At 41.1% G+C, this 18,479-nt stretch overlaps 1 protein-coding gene across 5 annotated transcripts in view; it reads left to right on the top strand.

The window, feature by feature from the left end:
• The window catches only part of DHX35 (DEAH-box helicase 35), a 48,034-nt gene that overhangs the window by 26,120 nt on the left and 3,435 nt on the right, over positions 1 to 18,479 (top strand). For 2 of the 5 annotated variants that reach the window (XM_043526987.1, XM_037915581.2), the window contains 9 exons: positions 1,721 to 1,845; positions 3,257 to 3,311; positions 7,352 to 7,447; positions 9,008 to 9,102; positions 9,754 to 9,831; positions 11,162 to 11,291; positions 12,018 to 12,099; positions 12,877 to 12,948; positions 14,716 to 14,827. In XM_043526987.1, the coding sequence (XP_043382922.1) occupies positions 1,721 to 1,845; positions 3,257 to 3,311; positions 7,352 to 7,447; positions 9,008 to 9,102; positions 9,754 to 9,831; positions 11,162 to 11,291; positions 12,018 to 12,099; positions 12,877 to 12,948; positions 14,716 to 14,827 (845 nt within the window). Of the gene's footprint in view, positions 1 to 1,720; positions 1,846 to 3,256; positions 3,312 to 7,351; positions 7,448 to 9,007; positions 9,103 to 9,753; positions 9,832 to 9,937; positions 10,140 to 11,161; positions 11,297 to 12,017; positions 12,100 to 12,876; positions 12,949 to 14,715; positions 14,855 to 18,479 lie in introns of those variants that run through there. The other 3 variants (XM_037915582.2, XM_037915580.2, XR_005227850.2) reach the window with 2 other exon arrangements.

Below are 18,479 nucleotides of genomic sequence, written 5' to 3'. Positions count from 1 at the left end.
TACTGTTATAATGTATGTCTTGTTAACTGTAGAATGTTTTTCACTAATGTAGCCCTCATTCCTTTGAAAATCAGATACCTGTTCCCAGATTCCAGGGGACAGCCATATTGAGAGCTCTTACTCATCTGTGATCCCAGATCTGACTAATGACTTCTTCCATATGTGAAACAGCATGTAATGCACTAACTGGGGAGACAATCAAAACAATATTGTGGATCCAAGATCAATAAACCATAGTTCTTAGTGTGTTTTATCAATACTGTGACTTAGTAAGCTCAATGGGGAGAGCAACTTTTCAAAATGACTAGTTCTCCTTTTGTGTTTTTTCTAGCCACATGCAAAGGCTTTGTCTTTTTTCTTATGTTGAACAAATACTTTCTGCCTCTTATATATTTGTCCCACATGGTTTGACTTTTGAAGGTTGAGTGTACAGTGGGGTTGGTTGTACTCATATCCATGCTAAATTATGTTATTGTAGCTTACTTTGGAACTCTGAGTTGATACAAATGTCCACATGGCTGCATACCTGGCTGGAGTAAGCACTATTCTACTGTCCAAGCCACTTGTGGGAGTCTTGAGTAGGAATTCTGAAGCAAAGATCTTTATTTGCATGTCAATATACAGTGTAGTGTTCCAACATTTTTCATGGAAGCGCCAATATCTGGACTCTGCACTCAAATATACTACTAATCTTTCTAGTTATTACCAGAGTTCTTTTGGATGTTACATAAATAGCTCAAACATCATGGCCATTGTAGTGATTTTTTAAGGGAGTAATGCTGGCACAAATGTGTAAAGCTGTTATTGCATATGAATTACTTTGTGAGCTGGGAGAGCTAGTTTAATTCTGATAGTTTTAGCTAAGTCTTCACTGCAAAAAAGGTTTGTTTTTTACATCAAAATAGTGAACTTGATGTAAAATCCTAATGGAGACAAGGCACAAGTCGTTTTTACCTTGCTGTAGCTAGTTGAGGTCAATACCAGGTGTGGGCTATAGGTTTGATGAAGTCACAGCATTAGAATGGCAAGTTAACTGACTAATGTAAAATACAGCTTTTGTTGACCTTGTACAAAATATTTTTCCTGATTTGGGCCTTACAAGGAAAATAATTTAAAAAGGGGGCTGTAAAATAGCAAGTGGGGGTTAAAATACGAAAACCCAATAGTAAGGCTGTATATGCTTTTAAAAAACTCATTGCCCTTGTATTAATAACAGGACCCTGAGTTATTCTTCCCAGTGTGAACAAATATTTTCCTCTTTGTAAAAAGCCTTTGCAAGCTTTTTTCCATTTAATAAAAATGTTTGCTTTCAGAATGTGTGCACACTTGTTTGTTATTGTCTGACTGCTTAGAAACACTGATGTGTTAAGAAAAAAAGTTTAAATATTTGTTTTGAAAATATGTATAAAGTCATTACAAAGTTAATTAAGAAGTATGTCAAATGTGGAGCCTATCAACCCTGACAGTTCCTATTTAAATAGTTTTATTTTTATATTTAATAACCATTTTACCTACTCGGGATTCAAATCGCATAAATGGTGTGGTCAGAGGTATATGTTTGTTTGACTTCCAGTCACTTTTGGTGCAGTTAGCACCTCAGTAGTATCTACACTCCCATTAACAATGCTAAACTGGAGACAATGGGAGGATATTGGCTCAATCTTATCAGTGTTTGAATCTGAAACATCATCACAAGGAGCTTTGACTTCTTCCCCCACAGAGGAAGACTTTGAGAAGTTGCCGCAATCTACTGTTCCTGAGATGCAGCGCAGTAACCTGGCCCCCGTTATCTTGCAGCTGAAAGCTTTGGGAATAGACAATGTGCTCAGGTTCCCCTTCCTGTCTGTAAGTCCTGGATTCCTGTTTGAAATTCTGTATTACAAGGGTTGTCAAACTTCTTCATAGTGTGGACCACATAATAGAAATCAAGTAACATTTCTGTGGCAGCTACAGTAGTGGCTTACGTGCTTGGTTGTCTCTTCCTTGTTTCTTGTTGATTCTACAGATATCCAGGTTCTTCTTTGCAATAAAGATCCTGGATGCCTGTAGATGCACCTGGAAACCAAGACAAAGATCCCATATTATGTGACCTACCTGCTCTCTGTGGACCATCAGCAAGTGCTGTACAGACGTCTGAGGCCCAGGGGTCATTGTTTGCTAACCAATACTCTGTTACTTTGGAAGAAGCAATTGATGACCTAATGCTGTGTTATGGAGGAGTATCAGGTTTCCATGATTCTGCCAGCACTACTGAAATGCCACTATTTTTAGACTGTTGTACAGTTTGTATTTGAGAACAAAGCATGAGCAAGAATGACTTTGAACAACTTAGAAGGTGAAAACCCTCAATTTTTAAAAAGTAGAATTGTGGAGGCCTTTCCATGAAGTGGAGAAAAAGATAACTCAACAGTATCAAGCCTCTGCACTTATTTTAATTTTTTATTAACTAATGGCAAGTAGCAATCATTAGACTTTGTTTACCAGGTCTCTTCCCCCCCCCCCCGACGTTCTTGTTAAATCCTGGATTTGTGCTGGAAATGGCCCACCTTGATGATCATACACATTGTAAGGAGAGTGATCACTTTAGATAAGCTATTACCAGCAGGAGAGTGGCGTGAGGGGAGAGAAAACCTTTTGTAGTGGTAAACACCCATTTTTTTCATGCTTTGTGTGCATAAAAAGATCTTCTATACTTTCCACAGTATGCATCCGATGAAGTGAGCTGTAGCTCACGAAAGCTTATGCTCAAATAAATTGGTTAGTCTCTAAGGTGCCACAAATACTCCCTTTCTCCTTGTAATGTTTCCAGTTACATCTGCATTGATAAACCCAATACAATAGTATTTAAATAGAGAGAATTCAGGAAGCAATCGGTCTGACACTGTAACAGTATCATTATGTTTGACAATCCAAGTTTGTGTTTTTAGCTTGAACTTATTCCATGTGGTCACAGGATCTTGAGAGCATCATAGTGGGGATGCAGGAACCTGGAGCAGGTTTTGAGTTGTGGGTCTGTTGAGCCAGGCTGATCAGTTGAGGACATCAGGTGATGCTGTGAGACATCTTCCACCATTCTGGAGGAGCAGGCTGGGGGGAAATACTGCATCTAGGAAAGAAGGAATATAGAGGGCTAGAATTGATCGCTTTGAGGCAGGAATACTCCTTGAAGAAGGGCGGACTTAAAAATTCTCACTAAGAAACTTCACACATTCCCATATGAGTGACAGCTTAAAAAAAGTTTGTTTTTTCTTCACAGCCGCCCCCTGCGCAGTCTATGGTGCAAGCATTAGAGCTGCTGTATGCTTTAGGAGGTGAGCATGCTACATTTTCATTGTATTTATAGTATGTTACTAGAGAACAAATGCAAATCCATGTGTGTTTTACAAAGTCGGTTTTTTAATGTGTGCGTGGATATTAACTTGAATGTTAACCAGATCTTTATTTTTGAGACTACTGTTTGTACCAGATGCTATTGTGGTCTCAGTCCACGACTTTGTCAACGTACCTCAGTCTTGACTTGTAAGTATCTTATATTCCTTTTCCAAACAAGAATACCCCAGGAATTTTAGAAAGGCTATAAACTCTCATGCACCGAGTGTAAGCCAGTCTTTAACTGCTGTGATTTAGGAAGGAAATATTTATTCCATTATTGTCTACTGCATAGTTTCTTGCACTTGCCTCTGAAGCATCTGGTTGGGCTAGACAGACCACTGGTCTGGCTCGCAGTGGGAGTTGTGTTCCTGATTTTACAATATTATGAAGTGCTCATTAGGAACTAGGTTGAGGATACTAAGTTGATCAGTACCTAAAGTTAGGCACTTAAATCGACATTTGTTCACGTGGATAAAATGCTTGGTACTGAAGTTCTTAATTGGTACAGTGGATATGTCTTTCATTTTGTGTTGCATGCTATAGCAGTAACAGAAACCTTTTCCAATAAAACGATGCCACCTTCACACTAGCATTAAGAACTTTTGACAAGAAACCTAGGGACTAAAACAAACCAAAACAAAAACAGACCTGTGCTCATTTCAGAAGTATCCGAAACAAAGACTATGTGCTTCCCAATTGAAACACTGGGAAGCGGGCAGTAAATTTGAAATACATTGTGCAGGCTTTTGCGGCTCCAAGAGGCTTGTGTTTGTTTTTTTCCTTTGACTCATGGATGCCATGCTGTGACATACAGCATTAGAGCTGTGAGTACTTTTGTGGTTGTTGGCAACCCTTTTGAGCTGGGAACCATTGGCTCAGAAGTGTAATGCAAGGGTAGATACACAGCAAAACCACCTGAGGGAGATCTGAGACTGAGAGGGAGAGGTAGATAAGATTCCTTATTCGCTCTTTGATGTTCTGCCAAAAATCCTGCACCCTTGGACAGAATCACAGAAAGGTGCAGAGATGTTCTCCACTGGTTTCCCATATGTTTTATAGAAGTGCAAGAAATGCTGCTCACGCTGCCATTTGGCTTGGAGCGGGTTGTGTTTTGTTCAGATTGAAACTGTTACTCTCAGATATCCAAGGTTTTTTTTTTTTCATTTTATTGTGGAGGCAGTAACTACAAAGTTAAAGTTGTGTTGGTGTCTGCAGTTACAGTAGGGATTAAATCGCTTTGTTATGTGAGTAAACTGATGTATATCTGCACCACATTTTTATTATTATTTTTACTGCGGGAGCATCAAGAAGCCCATTCATGGAGCAGGACCTCATGGTGCTAGGCATGGTACAAATACCAACAAATAATGGTCCCTGCCCCAAAGAGTCACAATCTAAGTAACTGGTTCTTAGGGTAGAGAATGAAGTTTAGCTCTTCAGGTAGAGCAGAGGTGGGCAAACTATGGCCTATGGGCCACATCCGGCCCAGCCCCTGAGCTCCTGGTCCGGGGGGCTAGCCCCTGGCCCCTTCTCTGCTGTCCCCCCGCCCCCGAAGCCATGCCGCCACCCAGGCAGCGCTCTGTGCGGCAGGGCTGCGCGCTCATACAGGACAGTGCAGCAGCGTGTTTGGCTCCAGCCGGGCGGCACGGCTCCAGACAGGCTGCTCTGAGCGGCATGGTAAGGGGGCTGGGACCGGGGGGTTGGATATGGGGCAGGGGGTCCTGTGGGGCAGTCAGGGACAGGGAGCAGGGGGCAGTTGGATAGGGCAGAGGTTCTGGGGGGGGACAGGGAACAGGGGGATTGGATAGGGGGTGGGGTCCCGGGGGGCGGTTAGGGGCGGGGGTCCTGGGAGGGGGCAGTCAGGGGACAAGGAGTGGGGGGTGTTGGATGAGTGGGGGATTTTGAGGGGGGCAATCAGGGGGCAGGAAGTGGGAGGGGGCGGATAAGGGGCAGGGGCCAGGCTGTTGGGGGTGGAACAGCCTTCCCTACCTGGCCCTCCATATAGTTTCACACCCCGATGTGGCCCTCCGGCCAAAAAGTTTGCCCACCCTTGAAGAAGGGAGTACTTAGACTGTAAGCTGCAAGTATTTTCTTTTTGTAAAATAACATAACTCTGTGCTTAATAATAATAATTTGAAAATCAAACAGTCATCCTTCTGTTCTGTACATCATCACCAACAACTACTATTCTTGAGCTAGAATGTAGCTGCTTATTTAGCTACTGATGCATGAGGCAGAACAGATTGCAGCTAACTTTCCCGTAGCTGGAATAGGTGCTGTAGTGCTGATGGTATTACATTATTTTTGTCAATGAGCCAAGTAGATATGACTCAGAAAAATCACCCCAGAGAGTTGTTCTGTATCTGCTAGCTGTGACATTCCGCTCTGGTATTGTCTGGACCAGTGATCGGCTAGGCCACTCCAGTCCTTGACTCTGGGAGCCAGCCTTACCCTGCTCTGCTGTGAGAACCCCGACTCCTGGGCTGTTCACGCACAACCTCTAGCATGTAGGCTGCTCCCAGCTACTTGCAAGCGAATGACACTAGCCAATATCTCCGGTCCCAGATGCAACCCTAGGAACCTCAGTCTTGCAGTGTTCAGTAATGCCCGCTGGATGCTGCAAGCTTATATAAGTTGGTCAATTTTACGAAGAAATTGATATGTACCAGGCTCATTATCCCAAAGGGAGTCTCTGACACACCTCAAACCAAATGTACTGCTTCAGGTAGAATAAACAAACAGATTTATTAACTATAAAGATAGATTTTAAGTGATTATAAGTTAAAGCTTAACAAGTCAGATTTGGTCAAATGTAATAAAAGCAAAACGCATTCTAAGCTGATCTTAACGTTTTCAATGTCCTTAAAAACGTAGATGCTTCTCACCACAGGCTGGCTGGTTACTTTTCAGTCAGGCTCTCCCCTTTGATCAGCGTTTCAGTCACTTGGTGGTGGTGGTGTCTGTAGATGTAGGTGGAAGAGAGAGCATGGCAAATGTGTCTCCCTTTTATCATGTCCTTTCTTTCCTCTTGGCTTTGCCCCCCCAGCGCCTTCAGATTCAGGTGAGCATTACCTCATCGTAGTCCCAAACTGCCCAAAGGAAGGGGGTGACTCCCTCGAGGGTCTTACAGATTCTTTTGTTGCTGCCTAAGTCAGTGTCCATTGTTCCTGTGAAGCTGAGCTGGGTTTGTTTCATTGACGAGGTGTGAACTGTCTCTCTGTTCTTAGAGAGTTTTTGCATGGGCTTGCTTTAAGCCATGAGGATACGTTTTCAGCCTCATAACTATATACATGAAATTATAACGTATAACCTTACTATAATGTTACTGTAACAATTACTATAATATTGCTATAACAACCATGCTCCGTGCATTATGAGCCTTCCGAAGACACCCAACATGACAAACTTTGCATTGGATAGCACACAATCATTTTATAAAGATGAACATGGGGGTGTAGGGTGTTCTCACGAGGTACAGAGTGTCACGCTAGCCATTCCCAATCTTTTCGTCTCTTATCAATGCTCCTTTTTCTAATAACTTGGAAGCAAATTCCAAAAGGGTAGGTGGAAGTTTTCCTACAAAACTTACTTTGCAGAGTTAAATGGTTTCCAAATGGTGTATACAAAATGCATTACAGAATGTATCTCTGTGACCATGGTATTGCTGCATTGACCTTGGTGGTTACATATTTCCTGAATGACTGGAGGTGCCAGTAGAACTTGGTCGTGGATCAAGTGGCTTGTGTGTCTGGCAAGAAGCCAGTGTTTATGTAAATATAGTGTTTGCTAAAGAGTACTGAGGACTCATGGGAAAGTTAATGGGTATTTATAAGAGCTCTTGATTTCCCAGTTGGATACTTGCTAGCTCAACAAGCTTTTCTGTGAGTTTCTGCTACATATTAGCTGATGGCACAAAGATTAAGATAATTTTCTATGCTATTTTGGTCTGCTTTCTAAATACTTAGTAGTATTCTTGCAGGTCTGGATAAACATTGTCGCCTAACAGAACCTCTTGGTATGAGAATAGCAGAGTTCCCTTTGAATCCTATGTTTGCAAAGATGCTGTTGGAATCAGGTAGGTAAAAGGCAAGGTGCCATCAATAGTCTTGTGCTGAGTATAAGATACTGTCTACCCAGGGACAATAATACTCAATGTATCTAAAAGAAGCTATAGTCAATTTTGGTGTGATACATAGTTAAGAAGTCAAGAAATCATTTGGTACCATCAGTGCATCCCATTGGCCTACCTGTAATCTTAACTTCAGAGTTAGTCTATCTAGTATAATTTGGCATATTTGTATTCTTGACACGCAGTATTGCACCAATGTACCTTACAGGGTTTGAAAGTAATTGGTCCCCTTGCCAGCAGAAAAATGCTTTGGGGTTGGTTGCATTTTTGGATCAGGACAACATCTTTTACAGATTTTAGAGTAGCAGCCGTGTTAGTCTGTATTGCAAAAAGAAAAGGAGTACTTGTGGCACCTTAGAGACTAACAAATTTATGTTTTTCCACTGAATGCATCCGATGAAGTGAGCTGAAGCTCACGAAAGCTTATGCTCAAATAAATTTGTTAGTCTCTAAGGTGCCACAAGTCCTCCTTTTCTTTTACAGAGTTGTTCAGCTTCCACAAGGCTACCTCTTAGGTAATAAACAATAAATAATAGTTCCCAACTTCAGGGCTCAGTGGTATAGTAGGAGGCCCCAAATCCTGCAAAGACTCATGCACATGCTTAATTTTATGCACTGAGAGTAATCCTATTGAAGTTAATGGGACTAGTTATGACGATAATTTTAAGAACATGTGTGAGTCTTTGCAGCGCAGTGAGTTAATGCTTTAACTTCTTATTTCTGATTACCTGGTTTGAAGTGCTTGCTAAGGCCACCAGTGAAATAAGTTTATCTTCAATTCAGTCTTCAGTGAAAATATGCATTCATCACAGAACCAACATACATTTCTTTACAGTTCATGGGTTGTTCTCAAGAGTGGCCTAGGACTGAAATATAGAGAATGGGGTATATTAGCAAAGCTGTGCATTGGAGTTAATCTGCCCACGCTGTACTGCAGGCAGAGCTGCTTTTTGATATCTTTCACAAGCTCCATAATTTGCCAAGTTCTCTTTTAAAGGAAAAGAAGGAACAAACCTTCTTAAGAAAAGTTGTTTTTAATGTATGCCCAGTACAGACAAGCATACTTTGTAACAAAGGTCTCTCTTAAATATGTAAAAAAATCATACACGTTCTTTATTTCTGTACTCTAGTATAAGTGCAGACAAAAAAGTAACAGGCATTTGCCAGTCCTTGATTCTAAGGTCTGTGTATGACAACATGCGGATGTGATGGCAGAGCTGATTGCATGGACCTGATTGCTGCTGCAGGGACTGAGTGATCCACTGCTGAGAAATTCCTAAATGTGCCCCCTTCACCTCCCCATCATATGTTACAATAAAGGGCTTTTTATCAGCAAAGTCCTCCTTTGCAATGAAATAAGGGTTTTTTTTCCCCCCATCGTTGCTGTAAAATACTTTCTTCTGGAAAATCTAAGAGTAAATTCCTCCTTCCTTTTTTGTGGTATTATTTATGTTTCATAATCTTGAAAGCAAGAAACTTTATTTTCTTTCACCACTTATTTTCCAGGAAACTTTGGCTGCTCCCAGGAGATCTTGAGCATTGCTGCCATGATGCAGATTCAGAACATCTTTATGTTCCCTCCAAACCAAAAGGCTCAGGCTGTAAGTTCAGTCTCATAATTTTCTTCACTTATTCCACATCTTTGAGCGTCTGCCAACTCTGTTATTAATATCCGTTAGGGGCATGCAAAGTCTGATGTGCTAGATTGGAACTGAGGGTTTCTGTCCTTGCCCATACTGCTTGGTAATGGAGAAAGGGGAAGCTGTATGGTAGTGAAACCTGCAGATAGTCCTCTGCTAATGATGGAGGCCTTGTACTGCAGAGGGTTAGGAAAGTGTTTGGAAATGTTAGGATCATAAGTTGGTATTCGTTTTGGGGTGCGTGGAAAGGAAGTTTGTTCATTTTGAGCTTCTCTTTGAGAGAAAAAGGTAAATTTATTTTCAGGCTGATAAAATTATTTAATATGAAATAGTTAACTCAGAGGTAGAAATACTGCTGAGCCTAACCTTACATACAGTAAGTAAATCCCATTTCCTTTGTGCAAATGAGTTTTAATTTCAGTTTTAGAACTCTGCCTTGAAAATATAGTATGTTGGATAGTGAAACATCCATATCAGTTAGAGGAGAGTTGTTATATGATAAGAGTTAAAGGTCACTAAATACTCAAGACAGTAAGAACTGAGGGTAGCAGGAATGACCTTTGAAAAAAAACTAATTTCTGTATAAAAATACATTTCTACTCTTGTTTCCAGATCAGGAAACACAGAAAATTTGCTGTGGAAGAGGGAGATCATCTCACTATGCTTAATGTTTATGAAGCTTTTATTAAAGTAAGCAGGTTAGAGTGCATGTGGAAGGGGAGAGGGTGGGTTCCGGTGGTTTTAATGCGTGATGCTCAAAACTAAGGGCAGGTCTATACTAGAAACCTTTCTTCAGTGCAGCTGCAGCGTGTCTGGTGAAGACTCTCTATACCGACACCGGAGCGCGCTCCTATCGGCATAATTACTTCACCTCTGCGAAAGGTGGAAGCTATGTCAGAAGGAGAGCATCTTCCCCCGACACAGTGCCAGTGTGGACAGCGCCTAGGTCGCTGTAACTTGCGTCGCTCCAGGGGTTGTCTTTCACACTGCTGAGCAATGTAAGTTAGATCGACTTAAGCGGTAGTAGACCTGCTATAAGAATCCTAGAAGCTTGAGCCTATGTAAGATATTGACCCAAGTGTCTAATATACCTTTTTGTTTAATTAATTAATTGGCTACATTTGTCACAGATGCTCACATAATCCCACTGAGTTGGCAAGACACAAAGTCTGTGGCTGTGTAATGCACAGGCCCTTAGCTGTAATCTCCATATCTTCAGTTATCCTGGGACATTCAAAGGAACATGAGAAATTCATGTTCTCATTTATTTTCTGTTGATAGTTTTGAATTTCAATGAGAGTTGGGTACCTAACTCCTGAAGGCTCCTTTTGAAAATCCCATCCCTAATCATTATATAAAAGTCTTGTCAATGGCTTAGAGTGCTTGGTGATCAGTGAGGTTTAATTGAAATCTTAGTGCTTGTCTAAATACTCAGGTTGTACATCTTTAACTGTACCAGGATAGTATATGTGTAGGGAAAGGTAATAAGCTATACTAATGTAAAGCATATAAATAGCTATGTCTGCACTAGAAGCTCTGCCCTAACCGAAGTTTGTTACACTGGTACAAAAACTGTGTAGACCAGTCCTTAAATGTATTTTGAACTGATTGCCTTTGTGCATGTTGGAAAACAGAGTACAGAGATGTCTACTTATGTCTTGGGCCCAAAAAAAAAGTGTGGACTCGGATTTAATTTATATTGAGATGAAACACTTTTATGTGATAGTATGAAATAGCTGACACTATTCTCCCCTGCCACATCCCAGGAAATGACTCGAATATATTAGTAGGAAATAAGTGCTGGAAATGTTTATGAATTGGAAGCCATTATTTCTATTTGAAATACACTGTGCAGGCAGTGGCAATTCATATGCATACTGGCTGCAGTTAACTTCCCACTGTAAACAGGCAAATACCAGAACAAAACACAGTAGTTGGGGAACAGAACTAGACTACCCTTTGCAGTAGGGAGATTTAGTGTGGCATTTGTAACTGTTCTTGTATTGTTGTTGCTATACAGCACAGCAAGAATTCTCAGTGGTGTCAGGAACACTTTCTAAACTACAAAGGACTTGTCAGAGCAACAACTGTGAGGGAGCAGCTGAAAAAGCTTCTTGTCAAATTTAAAGTACCAAAGAAATCCAGTGAAGGTAGGAGCCACGGAATGAGGATTTTTGTGTGTCATACCTGTTGGAGTTTATCTGAATATTGAGTCACCCAACTGTCAGTTTATTTTCTTACTATATTCAAGAAATACTGTGTCTTGTCAGCCTAAAAATAATGTATGTTAAATAAAACTGGGATTTCAAAATATACTTTTCAAGAGCAGCCCCGAGCTCATTTTTACAATTAGAATTTCTTCAAACCTGGGTGGCTTAATTGATAGCAGCAGTGTTGTGTAGTGATAGCTAATAACAACTTCATAGATATAACCTAATGGGAGATTTTCACCCACCCCTCATTTATACCTTTGAAAATCTCTCATTACGATCAAGGGACTGTATAGACATTCTGGAGCTGACTTTCAGTTGGGCTGAAGACCCCTAGCTCCTGTTGATTTCAGTTGGAGTTGCAAGTGCTCAGCACCTCTAAAAATCAGGCTGCAGCCACTTAATCCTTGTGAGATAGCTGTGGTTGGAACTATCTCCAGGGTAGGTAATCTGGCACCTTTGTTTTTTACATAGTAATTGAGATTTATTGTGAAACCGGAGAGAGGAAAATAAAGAATCCTGAGTCTCTTGTCTTAAGCTTTTCCTCTGAAAGCCCCAAAATTGCTTTTGATGACAGAGCAGTATTTAGGGGATTTTTTGTCACTGCATCAGCTCTTAGTTTATCAAATACACTTTGCAGAGTAACATGTCAGTTCCCTTCTTTAGGTGACCCAGATCCTGTTCTGAGGTGTATAGTTTCTGGATTCTTTGCTAATGCAGCTAAATGCCACTCCACTGGAGCATACAGGTAAAATATGGATGTAGATCTATAAAATTCCTTAGAACTGTCCTTTTATTTAGCATGCTTCTATGAGTTGACAGATCTGGATAGTCAACAAACAGATGCTTCTCTAGATAGACTAGCAAGAAAAGTTTTGTCAGCTCATTAAATTAACGAGGTCTTACAGGGTCATATGTAACAGTTTCCAAATGCTCTTTGTTTGTTTATCGCCTCTCTTGTTGGTTAAATGATGACCATTAGTAAGGTTGATAGTGCGGAATTGTTAATAGTTACTAACTAATGTGAGCAGGAACTATAAATGCTTCAATTCCATATCACCTCCAGTGCACCTTAATCTAAGCCTGCAGGACCCTGTTCTTGTGATGTGGGCAGAAAAACATTCAGTGTTAGGGCTTGTCTAAAATATGTGAAAAGTATTTTGGAATGATGTAGGATATGAATATAAAGTGAATTAATTATTTCTGATGAATTCCATTTGTTGATATTCTTATTTTGGAATAAGAATGTCTATAAATGGATTTACTCAATCAGGAATAACTCCTTCTGTAGACAAACCCATAGAATGATAACTCCAAACTTTTTCACTGGTGTCTTGGCCAGAATTTGGGCCTGAACTCTGCAACTGAAAGGCCAGTGCATTAACTTTGCACCTCTTTAACTTGCTCCAGCTCTTTCAGTACTCAAATTTATTAGCATTTTGACTGGAGCTGAAAGGTCACCAATAAATAAATTTTAAGAATAAATTTACAATTGCTAAGTCTGAAATAATACCCTCTCTTTAAGGACTATCCGTGATGACCAGGAACTGCACATCCATCCCACCTCAGTGCTGTATGCAGAGAAACCTCCTCGCTGGTAAGCTAGAGCTGCTTTCGCTTATCTGCCCAGACCAGGAGGCACTCCATACCAGGCATTGTTAGGAGATTCCCATTAAGAACTCTGTTCTGCATCAGTGTAGCAACACACCTGGAAGATCCTGATTCCCAGATTGTAAGTTCAAAGGAGGCTTCCTCTGCAACAGTCTTTAGGTAACACCCAAATAAAACTGCTAGGTGGGGAGCATTTGGAAAAGTGGCATTAACATCATACTAAAAAAGTGTTAAGAGCTGTGAAGGCGAGAGAGGGGAGCCAGGTGGCCTCTTCCTAAAAAATACCAGAATCAAGAGCCTTGTGCTGCAGGTAAAATCACTCACAGGAATTGCTCTCTGAGGAGGGTCCCTCGACCCACTGGGAAGAATATCTTAGTTCAGTGATGCTGAGGTTAATGTGGAGGCTAACGATCACATCCCACTGAAAGACATATTTGAACAATACAAGGTGGTAGTTACTTTTATTACACACTTATATAGTGCAGTAAATGTACATGGCACGCTGGGACCCTGTTCCTCTTCCTGGAAGTTTACATTTGTACAGGTGTAGCTGATTGGGACTAAGCAATCAATTCTGTTGATGTTCAGGATGGAGATAGAATTCAGATCACTCAGTTTTAACTGTGCTGGTTCTATTAGAACTTACCTCATCCATCTTCCTTCCACCTCCACTTGTTTAGTTGTGCTTTTAGGGCACATTCATGTGTGAATCAATATACTGGCTATGCACAGTATTCACTGGGTTGATTTGGTTTTACTCTTTGTTAGTAAGGAAAGAGCGTAGTCTCTTGCTCAGTGTTTTGTCTATCAACTGTGAGTATAGTGACTTCTCACTTCTTGTTTTAATTTGGTTTTCCTCAAATTTTAGATGCATTCAAATGGTCAGTGGTTGTCTTGGGGAAGAAGGGAAGAGTGAGAACTTTCCTCTTGCTTCCATTCACTAACCCTCTGTTCTCAAAAGAGTTCCCCCTCCCCCCTAAGCAGCATGGCAATTGCTTTGTCTTTTTTGTTGTGTATGAAAGATGGCTCTGCGTGGTGGGGTTATGAACTGGATGAGTGAGGGAGCAGGGTGTGGGTCTGGAGATGCTTTAGTCCCTGTGGAGGGTCATTGTAACAAGCCTTAGAGAGAACTTTCCTGCATTCTTGGCTATGGCTGCCAGATTATTTCTAAACTGGTGTGCTTGCTGTCTAAAGCTCAAAGTGGAGTGTGTCCTGGCCTTACTCAAAACATACTCTTCCTCCCGTGAGCCTTGTCCTGACTAGTATCTGCAGTCAGGGATCCCACCGTCACATTAGGTTGTGGATCGTTACTAAGCTCTGATAGGCCTAGGATTTTGCACTCACCCCTTGACATCCTTCTCAGTCATGCTCTGCCCACAACACCTAAAATCTCTCCTTCAGAGGTGTTTAGTATGAAAGCTCTTGGCCCCATATTTACAAGTGTCCCCTCCCTTTTCGTCTTGTTACACCCTCCCCTTGGTCTGTTCTTCCAGATGGTTTTGTGGAGATGTTTTTTACTGGAGTTTTAAAAATCTTTTTATTGCCCTGCTATACAATACTCTGAGCACCTTGGTGGGAGTGGGTCGGAGGGCATTTTATAATTGACTCTCCTCCCACACAGCAGAGACTACCTAATGGCATCTTATATATCAAGTAACTCTGTAATCTCTATAATGTGGAATGTTCGGACAATCGGAGCCAAGTCCCTCTCTGCTATATAACATGGTCTCATTTTTTTCCTCTGTGTTTTCAGGGTCATCTACAATGAAGTCATACAGACCTCCAGGTACTACATGAGAGATGTGACTGCTATTGAATCCACTTGGCTATTAGAACTGGCACCTCACTTTTACCAAGAAGGAACGGTACGGACTCGACATAGACACCAAATGGTATCATTGCTGTATTGACAGCTCTTGTACTTAAAGCTTTTTTTTTTCAGTATTTTTCTTTTGTTTGATGGGAATAGAAATGAATTGGGGTGTAAGTCATTGAAGGGGATTTAATATATAAAACTCTGCTTTGCAGTACCCTTGAAACAACTGTGTTTGCCGTACAGGAGTACAGCCTGTCTAGACGTTAAGTCAGAGTTGCATTTCTCCATTTGAAATCCATTTGGAAATTCAGCACAGAGCTAGTTTATCCTCAGATATGTGTTCAGTAGCACTTCTCTCAGCGGTTCTGTTGACTTGCTGTAGGAAGTGTAAACTTCAGATGGCCCGAGTCTTCATGTGCCTTGCAACATCTTTCTGGGCAGTACCCAACACTTTATTATTTCAAACAAATAAATTATAATTGCTCTTACTTAGGAAAATAAATTAGAGGTTAAAATTTGGAGTTATGGAGAGGAGCATCCTTCTATAGATAAACTTAATACAAGTTCATTTTTGTACTTAGCACCTTTACATTAAGGAGATTGGTTCAAGACCTGAGGTTGCTGGATGTATGGTTATATAACATGCATTCCTGAGGCCCCAAGGCACCATAACAATTAGATAGCAAAAATTAGGCTTCAAGCAGTTAACTTGGAAGTGGATTAGAGCCACAGGACTTGAATGAGGAGTACTGGCTTGTTCTTTCGCTGTGACCTTATAAATAGCACATCCTTTTTTTTTTTTTTCTTTTTTTTTAAAGGGTTATTGCTTTGCTTCCCTGTACACAAACTGGCTCAAATGCACAAAGTGAAATAATTGAAAAATGAGCCAGGTTTGCAGGTAACCATAAAGATAGCAGGCATCACATTTTCAGACAGATGTTTCTTATTTTTCCCAGTTGATGCCAACCTGGCTCATTTTTCAGTTATTTCACTTTGTGCATTTGAGCCAGTTTGTGTACAGGGAAGCAAAACAATAACCCTTCCAAAAAAAAAAAGGGATGTGCTATTTAAAAGGTCACAGCGAAAGAACAAGCCAGTTTAAAAAAGGCTATTTAAAAAAAACAAAAGGTTTGCTCTGGGCCTGAAAGTAGCCAAACTCCGGCCTTAACCCTAGCCCCCTGAAAGGAGTAAATGCCACAGAGAGAGCCCTGCCACCAGTTCTGAACAGCAAGAGCATCCAGCAGATAACTGCTTCAATGGGGAACAGGGGAAGAGGCAACTTTTTAGGTAACAGGGTCCTAGACCAATGGCACATCCTTGAATAGTATCCAAAAGCGAACAGGTAGCTAATGCAGAACATGAGGCATTGGCACAGTAGCCTTGTAGCATCTCAGAGGCAAGTTGCTACATTGTGTTACAGCTAAAACTTCTGAATCCTCTTCAAGAGTAGCCCTAAGCAGAGCTTGTTGCTGTAATGTAGCTTGGGAATGATGGGTATGTATCAATCACTGTGGCAAGGTCTCTTTTAGAGAGAGGAGATGCTGCAGTCTCTTGATTGACACTGCGTGAATAAAGGTCCTTCAAGTTCTTGCTATCTGGGAACACAGAAGCAGTGACCGACTGAGTGTGGCCCCTAACAGTCATGAGTCATATCCACAAGGAGCATACATGTACATCTTCAGGAGCTGCCACTTGTTCCTGCCAACCTTCATCACCTCGTCTTGTTTAGACTTTGCTCTCATTCATCTACCCACCTTCAGGCACTATCAGAGCAGGCTCGATGGAGAGTGGAATATTATCCCTGTGCTTGTGACACTGAAGCTAGTCTCTGCAATAGCAGACTGTACATAAACACTGAACAGTAGGGATGACCAAATGGATGTCACGTGTGTGATCATGCAGGGAGGAAGACTAATTACTCAGTCCTAACCTTAGTGGAATTTGAGAGGTACTAACTATAAAGCAATGCCAAACAGCCTCATTCCACATGCGTCATGAGATTCTGTGGGAATCTTCATAAAGCTCTTCTGTGGGCAGCATTCCAGGAAAACAGTGATGTGGGAGTATCAGTGGCAAAGAGTCACATTCTGGTACTTCTCGGGGTGGCCATAAAATAGGCACACAAAGAGCAGTATTATTGTGAGGCTGAATTCAGGCCAGCCACTACCATCTGTGCAGGAGTAATCTGCATGGAATAGGAATATGCAGCTCCCCTTGTGGAACAAGCCTCTTCTGATGTGGAGGGATCCAGAATGGAAACCTTCTGTGTTAGTCTGTATTGGAATGAGATCTGGTATTGTGATGCTCAAATGCAGGACAATACTGTAATAAAAGCTTCAGACATGATTTTTCAAAAGATCAAGTGAAAATTATGTGCCTAATTTAGCTGAGCAAATTCCACAATTGCACAGGCAAATAAGAGAATTGGATGTGGAAATGTAGCTAAACAGCCATGTGTGTTCGGTTTGTGGTTTTTTTTTTTTAGTGCACATAGTTTTGCATGCATATTTGTGCGCATGACCTCTTGAAAATCTGATCCCTATTGTCCAGATCTCTTCCTTGGCGACACTGAAGGAGTTTTAGGGAAGTTTATCCTCTTAAAGATTTGATATGCCTATGAGAGCCTCTTATTATTAAATGACCTTGTGAGTTCATTTGTTAGTAGACATAGCGATGTGATTACAGCAGAGCATTGGCATTATGTCCATGTAATTGATTTCAGAGATTTTTTTAAAATGTGAAACTTGGATAATTCATCTGTTATATAGGATGCTTACCATGCATCAGAGTAGCAGTGGACTTCTCAGGTAATTCGTAGATTTCCAGGCCAGAAGGAACCATTGTGATCAACTAGTGTGACCCTGTGTAACACAGACCAGAGAACTTCCCCGGAACGATCCCTAGATTGAAGGGTTTCTACTTGGTATTCCATAATGCACTTGGCTGAGGTGGTAACGACACTGCAATGCAGGCCTTGTGCTTCTGTTGCTGCTGTTCAACACACGTGCCTCAAGCATGGCATTAGAAGGAAATGAGCCAACGCACTGTACCAAATCTGCCTGTGGAATCCTTGTGATTCAGATCTTTACATGGATTACGTACATGGTGTTTTAACACCCTGTAATCTAACATCTCCATGGGACAAAGCTTTGGGACAAGATTTCTTTTTAAGTGGGAGTTGGTTGGAAATCTGGTGTAATTTTCAATGGCTCATGCAAAGGACTGTTCCATTTTAAAAGGTTAAATTATTTTTGTAAATTAAGCTAATTTGGAAGAGTTGGTGTTTTACACTATACCGATGGCTTAGGACCTGCCTATCTGGAGTGACCGTCTCTCTCCCTGTATGATACTGCCACCATTATGATGATTGAAAATGCTTGATCTAAAAGCTCCTGTGGTTTAATAGAGAGGGAACTGCTAGTAGAGTGTTCTCAGTGATGACTTTAGGACTTCACTCCACCACCACCCTCTTGTTTGGTCTTAAAGAGATCAAATCTGTTCAGCTTTGCCACATGCCCTAAGAGTCATTTTCATCCTCAGAAGGGGAAGGTTTTGTTGTTTTTCAGCTTGCCTTTCCCCCCTTACCCCCAAAGACTTAGGTGAATTTGCTGAGTGTATAAAATATTGTTTTATATTCGATCTGTGGTGCCTAGAGCCATGGTTTAGTTTCACGTAGCTTTTTTTGGTAAAAATCAGAATAA

The sequence above is a fragment of the Chelonia mydas genome, chromosome 13 (genome assembly GCF_015237465.2).
Source record: "Chelonia mydas isolate rCheMyd1 chromosome 13, rCheMyd1.pri.v2, whole genome shotgun sequence".
NCBI lineage: Eukaryota > Metazoa > Chordata > Testudines > Cheloniidae > Chelonia > Chelonia mydas.
The sequence above is the reverse complement of the archived record's forward strand: the minus strand, read 5'-3'. Positions and strand labels throughout refer to the sequence as shown.